Here is a 9,608-nt window from a genome sequence, read left to right as displayed (position 1 = left end):
GCTGACCACTCCTCTCCCCTAGTCCACTGATCCACTCTGACCAGCTGCTGGTATTTGTTACTCCCCGTCCTAAAACATGAAGACATATTTTATTCTTAGAAGGAGATAATTTTGAATTTGCTTTCCCTTTGAATAAAAAAGCTATGAGTAATACGACTATGAATTGCATGGATTGATCGATCCTAGCTCAAGATAAACGTTAGCGGCATGCTTAACACATGCAAGTCGAACGGGAAATAATGTTTTCAGCGGCGAGCGGGCCTACTCTTTGGAAGGGGAACAACAACTGAAAACGGTTGCTAACACTTGTAGACTAAGGAGTACAAAGAGAGTATATCTATACTCGCAGTATTAGGATGTGTCTCATCCATCCAAAATCTCTTATATTTTTAGACTAAAGGTACTAGTTCTATAATTCTTTGACGTTTTAAAAATATTAAGATCAAACTTTTATAATTCGGACTACTAATAACTTTTAAAATATTCAATTTAAAGACACTATAACAAAACAAATGATAACTACATTCTTTTTTCATAAGATGAATGGTCAAATATATGACTAAAAATCAATAACGTCATCTTTAAAAAAGGAGGTTGTAATGGAAACTTATAGTCAACAATATATTTTGGAGACTGTCGTTATTATCCAAAATGTGAAGAATTATGTAATTGGAGGAAGTAAAAGATTTTAGTAGCGTGCACCATCTGTGTCCAAATACATAGTCATAGGCTGATTTTTTTTTTCTAGAACAAAGAAAGTGCATGCTTCACACCTTCACGTCTATTTACGTCGCGTGATCATTTGGAATTTTTCGTATGTACTAAATATAATTATTTCTACGTTGTACTATTAAAGTTATAACGTTGTACTATTAAAGTTATAGAAAATATTTTCTTTTAGTTACCTCAGTGATGAAATTTTGAATTACTGAGGTTTCCCTCTATAAGCAGCTCCAAATATATGGATTTTGAATTATAGAAAAAAAATTTGAATTTTGAAGTAATTGGCTAAAAATATATGGATTTCTATGCATTGGTATCAGAGCTCCAAAATAATTATGCTGTGCTATAAAATTTAAATCTTTTTATCGAATTATCATTTTGGATTATTTTGGATCGGAGGAGTGCTATCGGTACGGTAGGTAAGAGTGGAGAAGCTAAGTTTTCGAGCATTTGGTTGGATATCATTGTTTTAGACGTAGATATCAGTGTTTGTCATGCTTAAGCTAGACAAGTCTAAATTACATGTGGATTGTGTTTGGTCTACTGCCATAATCGCCTGTCAATATTTGATCAGTATCAGTATTTAGAGACAAATATGGCTTGGTACATTTTTGGCAGAAAACTGTTAAAAGTGAGACAAATGTTCAAATAGACCCTAATGAAGTAATGATGGACCTTCAATAAATAATGGTGATGACAAAAATAATATTGTGAAACGTAATTTAAATGTTCAATTTTGCGACATAATACTGATGTTTAGTTTTACAAAATCTGATTCAGTACTGGTGTGATGGTGTCCCAACGATACTCACCTTGACCATTATTTATTTAACCAAATCGTGCTAGAAAAAAAATGTATTCTATGATATTATTTTTGCAAAAATCATAGGACTGGAATTTCTGCCTTTTTCCTTTGTATAAAAATTAAAATGATATTTATGTAATTAATCTCATTTTTTTCAATCTATTAAAATTGCATGTACTCTATTATCTCGGTAGCGTTTCGAATCTCTTTAGTGAAAACTATTGTTTGTTTGTTTCCTTTCTTTTTCCTGTGTGATTAGAGTGTTCCAATGCCTTTGACTTTACTACAACCAAGGAAGATGTGATCTCGGAAAAGTAAATGAAAATCAGTCAAGCAAGAATCACATCAATCAAGATGATGTCATAGGATATTGCTGCTATTATCTCTAGTCAAACACTGAGCTGGAGCAAGAACATGTGGTTACTATTATACAGTAGTAGTATACGTCGGGTCTGTTTGATACAGCTCCAACTCCTAAATTTAGCTCCAGGAGTTAGGTCTAGAGTGGAGTTGTGGAACTACCTAAACCCAGCTCGACAACTCTTTAGTTCATTTTGTGAGAGAGCTCCACCCTAGTCTACTTCCAGTTTTGGTGGAGCTGAAACTGTTTGGCTGAGCTCCAGCTCTAGGAGGGGTGGAGCTGGAGCTGTGCCAAACAGGCCCACTCTTATTCAGTTTTTTTTAATATAAAAAAATACTATGCATTGCAAGAACATATGGTAACTATTATACAGTAGTATATGTCTTATTTGGTTTTTGTTTTTTATAAAAAAATTTACTACATTGCTCTGAGGGAAAATTATGGAGTAAACATGTAACAAAAGATTATAGTCTTCTTTACAAAAAATAATAAATGGCTTGTCCTCTTATTTCATATTTTCATACAACAAACAAGTACAACACATCCGGCTTTTCTTTATTTTCCCCCACACTCTGCTCACTGATCAGTGTACAAGCCACCTGCATCAACATGTAACGAGTCCAAATCCAATAAGCGGATTAGATAAGGGACCAATGTATTTTTACCTTGAATTTTAGTTCTTAACTGTACTTATATATTTATGCTAAAATCCTACCTTGGCTTCCATACAGAGTAGAATAGAACTGAAAAAGCCATGAGATCAAAAGGTCATGGCGCTGCACTCCTCCCTTGCTTGTGCAAAGAGGTCAGAGTTCATGTATCTTTCACCACCACTAGGGAAAATGGTTACAATCATCTTTCCCTCATATTCTTTCCTCGATGCCACCTAAAAAATCCTTACAAAGATAAGCAAAGATTACATGAAAAAAGAATGCAAGAAAGTTTTTTTTTTTTTCAAACGAACAGCACCAAATGGCCTGAAGTTTCTATCGATATAGCGGAAGAAAATACAAGATTATAATGCTGGGAAGCTATAATCAGGACAAACGAAAGTTGATATGCCCACAAGAAAATTAGTTCAGTTGGAACCTTCAGACAAGCTGCCAAATTAGCTCCGGATGATATGCCCACAAGTAAACCCTCTTCTCTTGCCAGCCTCTTTGCATTAGCCATTGCATCTTGTGCAGTTACTGTGATGATCTCATCGACGATTGAGATATCCAGGTTTTTTGGTACAAAGCCTGGACCCATTCCCTGAATTTTATGCCGCGAAGGCTTACCACCTAAAACAATGTGAGGAAAATTATTGTAGAAGCCAACAGGACACAATTTTAGATATCCGAGGCAATTCATTTCTCAAAAGATTTTTTTTTGTTTGTCGAAACATTTTATCATTGGAGGTGATACTTTTTCTTTGACATGTTCAGTGTGATACTTGTGATATTGTAGAGACTTGCCTGAAATTACAGGGCTTTCCGCAGGCTCAACACAAATTACTTTAACTGCTGGGTTTTTCATCTTCAAATATTTCCCTACACCTGAAATTGTTCCTCCTGTGCCAGAACCAGCCACAAAGATATCTACTTTGCCTGCCGTATCCTTCCAAATCTCAGGCCCTAGAAGGAAAGGATAGGCAACATTTGAATATGATCACACTATCTGACTCGTAAATCATGATATGGATAACAGGAATATTAAGCCCACCCAATTCATGAATTTCATCGTATGAATTATGACGGACAAAGGCCCTTTTGTTTTGAATCCAGGACAGTATAATCCTCTACAGTTAATGATCATTGCAAATAAAATATATGGCTTGCTACTATTTATAGTACTCTTTTACTAGTAGATTACATTACATTACATTGTGTAACAATAGGTACCTGTCCATACAAAGTGTGCTTCAGGATTTGCTGCATTTTTAAACTGATCAAGATGATGTACGTTAGGCATATCATTCTTGATCTGTTCAACTTTGTCTAATTGTCCCTGAAAACCAAGTGTAGGATCTGAAACAGTATTGCATTGAATTAGAGAGTTCAGTATCTTGTGGTCCCCACAATTGACAAATGACAGGACACCAAATGCCGATATCAAATTTTGAGAATGATTTCAACAGTTAAAAACTTATAGTAATTACCAAAGATTTGTGCTTTACATCCTTACCAGTTAAAATAACCTCGGCCCCTAGATACGTCAACAACATTTGCTTATCAAGTGAATACTCAGCAGGCATGACTGCAATGAACCTGTAACCTTTGAGCAGAGCATTGTATGCCACACCTATTCCAAGATTACCACTTGTCGGCTCGACTAGCGTCGTAACGCCTGGTGAGATCAGACCTTTCTCCTCTGCATCCTCAATCATTCTGAAAATTGGTATTACAGAGTATGAGCCATTGATCAAAATGATCATGAAATAGCCTAACTTAACAATGTGATCAGCAGAGATATTGAAACATTGAACAATGGATAGCATATGGGTACATATTTGTCCGTACCTCAGAGCACTGCGATCCTTGACAGAGCAGAGGGGTTGGTATGACTCCAATTTGCCAACAATCCGGGCATTTACGCCGTCTTTTCGGACGATCCGGTTCAGCTCTATCAGTGGCGTCCATCCTACAAGCTGAAGGAAGAATGAACCTGAGTTGTACTAATCCTTCAAACTTCACAGTTCACACCACCAGCATGAATTCTGTCTGACACATATATGTTCAGACCAAAACCAATTTCACCCCCCAAAAGGCAAGAACTGAAGATGGAGAAGATCAGAAAGAAGATAGTGCAGTAGAGGATAGGGATCAGCTCACCTGAGTGATATCAGTGGCGATATGTTCATCTGATGACGATGAATTTAGCAGAGAAGGGATCCCTCTCCTGCCTCCTTCCTCCATGCTGTTCACTTGCTCGGAGCAAGGAGCAGAGAACTATCTCAGTATATATATTTCCATCAGCTGGATCCACCTAATCTTCCAACTATTATATACCCAACTTGGTATATTTATATTATTTTATGCGAAAGTAATAGAAGGACATTACCTTGTTCACGTTGGCAAGGTTGTACTTTCAACAGATTGATATCCATATCTCTCGTGATCTCTGCACCTTCGTCATCTAATTGGTGGATGGCTCACACCTGCAAGATTCCTATCTGCTCGTGTGATCTTTTTGTCTCCAAGAAACATACTAGCTTGCTTCTTCTTTTTTTCAGCTAGCAAAATGCCCATGCATTGCAGCAGGTGAAGAAAATTTTAATCGTATCGTTTTGATGTGCTCTGCGCTACAGTTTTGCAGTTAATTGACATCAGGAATGGATGAGTGAAATTGGTACCTTTCATGCTGCATAAAACTTCCCTTTGCAACAACAAGACCATGAAATCCTGCTCAACAAGATCACCAACACAGATAAAGAAGAGTGAGGCATTTTCTATTTCAACCTTATATGGTATTAGTCCATTGCTGACTCTGATATTACGTTTAGCATGAGAAACAGTGGCTTTCCAAAAAGAGCTCTTCTTATATTCTCTCAAGTATTTACCTCTTAAATTCCAATGTACACGACACGACAACAGCCTGGTTCCCACGATTAGTTTCACTTAACTTACCTATAGAATAGTATGGCACACAGCTTGCTGACTTTGATTGAAAATGACCAAACAATATGAGTAACTCAGGATGCTAATCATAGAAGAAAGCAAAGAGGATGCAACTGGGATTTAAGATTTCAGTTACGAACGATGGAAAGCGTTCTGAATATCAACGGATTTCAAACAACTACTCAAAAGAGTAGACAACTTGCTACCCTTTGCAAAATACAACTACACAAGGCGAAACCATTTTTGTGTTCCAGATAAAACAACTATACCGAGTCTTCCATTCCATCTTCCACTTGGATTCAAACAGTACTTCTACAACTACAAACAAGACAAGCATAAGTACGGATTCAATCATTTAAACCATCGAAGTGCTGGTCCTGTTTGCAAATATGCAAGGAGAGGACAACATTGACATCAGAAAATACAGACCCCTCATTGGCTCACTATATAGAATTGAAAAGCTGTATTAGGACAGCACTGTTACTTGTGTTTAAGCTGGAAACGGTTTGCATCTCGGTGCAAAATTATACAGGATTATCTAAAAACACATCATCACCTTCAGGGATCTCTATTGCTATTTCACAATGCTAAGGCACACTGGAAAAGAGTTCATGCAATAGCAAATGGTTCCTCCTCAGCATCTGCTCCTGCAAATTGAAAAGGGCCAATAGTTTCATTACCAGTAAGATAAATTGACTATCAATAATAAAACTGCATGATACAAACTACACAGTTATGTGTTCACTTCCCCATTCTACTCTAGTCGATTTAAATTGGTATGATGATATGATTATGGCAACCAAATAGTTTAATTCAAAGTTCAAGGCAAATATCCATAATCCCCCTTGAAGGGCACTACAACGTGTAATATGACTCTTTTCTGGGTGTGTAATATGTCACAGGCAACGCACGCCATTATATGCATATTATGATATGCTTGAGTCCAGTTAAACAAATCATTTCAACAGTATCCCACAAACACCTCAACAACGAAGAAAGCAAAAGGTCTATATTTAGTCCCTAAACCAAATAAAGAGTAGAGGGACCAAATACAAACTTTTCCATAAAACAAACAGTTATCTTCAGGCTACAGTTGATGCCAATAGCCTATTTTTAATAATGTTCCTTCCTTTAAAAGGTCATCATAAAAGGTAGCGGCGATGCAAATTTGGACATCATATAATGGATCACAAGGGAAATTCAGAGTTATGACAGAAAACATAAGTTCAAATTCATTCCTTTTGCATATCAACACCAACACCAGGCTAATGATACCAAAAAAACCCTACAAGGTACCTGACATTCCGAACACCTAGCCAAGTTTGTGAACGAAATAAGCCTACATATTTCATACAATTAAAAATTCCACGGTAGTATTTTAAGCTACTACCACATGTGTTCAAAGTGAACAATAAAACGACCTAAATACTAAGAACAATGAAGCAATGAAACATTATGGTGCTACTTCTAATCAAACATTTTCAGCCAGATAATACTACAACACAAACACAATAGAGGACTACAACACAAATTCTAGCTAAGCTTGTTTTGTTATCCACATGCCCTAAAATGAACAGCAGCATCTCCAGGGTCATTATGTTACAAAAGAGGGGAGCAAATTTCACTTTGAACCACTTTTCTTCCTGAAATGGCACTTCGAACCAACCTAGCGGAATTTATACATTTTCTCTTTAGACCAATGGCCATCCTATAAGTGAGAACAATGTGAAGTGATGATCAGGGGGAGTGTGGCGCATCTGCAGATGCAGATGCAAGTTGAGAGTTTGAGACCAATGTTATTCAACCCACACCCCACCCCCCCCCCCCCACCCACCCACACACACACAAAGAAAAAATATCAGCAATATTATTAAAAACACATTCCATAATAGGATCATCTCATCTCAGGCTCTCAGCCCAGCCTCAGGTCTCAGGCTTAAGATTCTACACACATTTGCATAGCAACCAAATCATAAACAGCTTAAAGCAGTTTTCTCACAAATGCCTTCGATTTTGCAGTCCAGAGATCGATTCTAGGTTTAGGTTACCGTAATTAGTTCTTTTAACAGTATGACTACAACACCATCTCAGGCTCTCAGCCCAGCCTCAGCCTTAAGATGCTATAGACATTTGCATATACACAACCAAATCATAAACAGCTAAAAGCAGTTTTCTCTAAAAACTCCTTTGATTTTGCAGTCCAGGGATTGAATTTAGGTTTAGATGACCATAATTAGCCCTTATAATAATAGTATGAGTAGAACACCACTATCTGTTGAATCTGGAGCAGTGAAGCACACGCACCTGGCTTCTTGGACGCGGGCGAGGCGGGCGGCTGCTCCTCCCCGTAGATGACGCGGAGGCGGGACGCGGAGATGGGCGGGGAGGGCGCGGCGGCGAGGGCGAAGAGCTCCTCGCGCCACGCCCACATGGCGGAGGACATGGCGGTGTTGGCGGCGCGGAGCGACGCCTTCCTGGCCTCCAGCTCGTCGATCTCGTGCTGCTGCTCCCACGAACGCCACCCCAGCACCACGAATGAGCCCAGCAGCAGCGCGCTCGTCACCTTCTCGTGGTTCACCTTCCCCAGCTTCGCTCCGATCCCGCGCAACGCCGCCGCCATCCCCGCCGCCGCCGCCGCTCGCCTGTGCCGTCGGCCGCCGCCGCCGCCGCCGCACGATTGGTATGAGACGACGAAGAAGAAGCCCAGCCCACTCTGGGTCAGCTCGCTGGGCCAGTGGGCCGTAGCTGTTGGAGGGACAAAAACACTCTCATAGTCATATGGCGTGTTTCGGTTGGGAGGAAAAGGTTAAGGTCATGTTTAGTTCCCACGTAAAAACTTTTTACAAGTATTAAATATGGACAAAAAAACTAATTACACAGATTGCGTATAAAATTACGAGACGAATCTTTTAAGCCTAATTGTGCCATGATTTGACAATGTGGTGCTACAGAAAACATTTGCTAATGACGGATTAATTAGGCTTAATAAATTTATCTCGCAGTTTACATAATTTGTTTTGTTATTCGACTATGTTTAATACTTCAAATGTGTGTCCGTATATCTGATGTGATACGCCAAAACTTTTCATCCCTGGATTTAAACACAACCTAATATCGAAGACTATCATTATGTTTGCACTCCCTCCGTACCAAAATATAACAATTTTTAGCACTAAGAATTTGTCCTAAAATATAATAACTTTTAGCACTTGGGATTTGTCCTGGAATATAACAACATCTCCAGTAATATTTTCTTCTCAACTAATTACAACCCTCATCCATTCACTTTTATCATCTACCACCACTTTTCAACCAATCACACCTCCCCCATCTAATTCTACTTAGTTTTCTTACCTCCACTTCTCAACCAATCACAATCTCTCTCCCATCTAATTCTTAATAACCGGTCTAGCTCTAAAACTTCTTATATTCGGGACAAAAGTAGTAGGATTAAAGTCAAAACTTTTTTACAAGCGGTAGATACTCCTTTCGTTTTATATTATATAAGTTGTTTTAACTCTTTTTCTAGTTAAACTTTTTTTAAAACTCTGATCAAATTTATATAAAAAATAGCAACATCTAAAACATCGTATTTGCTTCAAAATTAGCATTGAATATATTTTAATTCTATGTTTATTTTATTTTAGAAATGAATATATTTTTTTATAAATTTGATAAAATTAAATAAGTTTGACTAGAAAAAAAACCAAAACGATTTATAATATGAAACGGTGAGAGTAGAAAATATAGAAAATTTCAATCCACTCATACCTCTTAGAGAATTTCTTCGAATTAATGTGTGTACATTCATATTCTTTTATTTTTCTTATTTCTATACGGATTGAAGTTCCTCTAACCGAACAAACCCAGTTCTGGCAAAATTTTGTCTATTTTTGAACCTTACAGTTTCGGTGCGATCGAAATGACCCTTCAGTTTGTGATTTTAATTAAAATTAATCATCTTAAACCATCTTTTTGTTAGCACAGGTATTTCTGGTTGGCCTAAGTGGTCCTCGACTGGTCGTGCAGTCGCTTCAGGATTGTTAACTTACTTTCAGGTTCTTTTTGTACCAAATAAATACTTCGTGCTCTGCAGATCAACTTTAATCATCAGTATGGA

General features: G+C 37.8%; 2 protein-coding genes across 5 annotated transcripts; both read right to left on the bottom strand.

Moving 5' to 3' along the window:
* Nucleotides 1-2,341: 2,341 nt before the first annotated feature.
* On the bottom strand, nt 2,342-5,722 carry LOC127777987 (cysteine synthase-like). Of its 4 annotated transcripts, XM_052304612.1 has the most exons (9): nt 4,932-5,722; nt 4,703-4,794; nt 4,391-4,518; nt 4,056-4,258; nt 3,773-3,898; nt 3,347-3,505; nt 2,979-3,172; nt 2,605-2,775; nt 2,342-2,488 (listed from the first exon to the last, which is right to left on the bottom strand). In XM_052304612.1, exons 1-8 carry the CDS (start codon nt 4,975-4,977, stop codon nt 2,650-2,652), a joined length of 1,074 nt encoding a protein of 357 aa, XP_052160572.1. In that variant the 5' UTR covers nt 4,978-5,722; the 3' UTR covers nt 2,342-2,488; nt 2,605-2,649. The 4 variants fall into 4 exon arrangements, with proteins under 4 accessions (XP_052160572.1, XP_052160573.1, XP_052160574.1 ...); XM_052304613.1 differs by lacking the exons at nt 2,342-2,488; nt 2,605-2,775 and having other exon boundaries at nt 2,784-3,172; nt 4,703-4,856; XM_052304614.1 differs by lacking the exons at nt 2,342-2,488; nt 2,605-2,775 and having other exon boundaries at nt 2,784-3,172; nt 4,703-4,819.
* Nucleotides 5,723-5,826: 104 nt separating this feature from the next.
* On the bottom strand, nt 5,827-8,232 carry LOC127777988 (uncharacterized). The gene is made up of 2 exons (XM_052304615.1): nt 7,793-8,232; nt 5,827-6,135 (listed from the first exon to the last, which is right to left on the bottom strand). The coding sequence occupies exons 1-2, from the start codon at nt 8,106-8,108 to the stop codon at nt 6,098-6,100; spliced, it is 354 nt and encodes a 117-aa protein (XP_052160575.1). The 5' UTR covers nt 8,109-8,232; the 3' UTR covers nt 5,827-6,097.
* Nucleotides 8,233-9,608: the final 1,376 nt, after the last annotated feature.

Source organism: Oryza glaberrima, chromosome 6 (assembly GCF_000147395.1).
Source record: "Oryza glaberrima chromosome 6, OglaRS2, whole genome shotgun sequence".
In the NCBI taxonomy this organism is placed as follows: Eukaryota; Viridiplantae; Streptophyta; class Magnoliopsida; order Poales; family Poaceae; genus Oryza; species Oryza glaberrima.
Note: the sequence above shows the minus strand (reverse complement) of the source record. Positions and strands in the feature narration are given on the sequence as shown.

Bases quoted from the DNA above. Each gene is read 5' to 3' on its own strand.
- LOC127777987 (XM_052304611.1), bottom strand. From the start codon at position 4,977: ATGGATATCAATCTGTTGAAAGTACAACCTTGCCAACGTGAACAAG. The intron at 3,899-4,055 runs GTAAGGATGTAA...ATACTGTTTCAG, and splicing joins GGCCGAGGTTATTTTAACTG to ATCCTACACTTGGTTTTCAG. The intron at 3,173-3,346 runs GCAAGTCTCTAC...ACATTGTTTTAG, and splicing joins GGAAAGCCCTGTAATTTCAG to GTGGTAAGCCTTCGCGGCAT.
- LOC127777988 (XM_052304615.1), bottom strand. From the start codon at position 8,108: ATGGCGGCGGCGTTGCGCGGGATCGGAGCGAAGCTGGGGAAGGTGAAC. The intron at 6,136-7,792 runs GTGCGTGTGCTT...TTCAATTTGCAG, and splicing joins GCCCGCGTCCAAGAAGCCAG to GAGCAGATGCTGAGGAGGAA.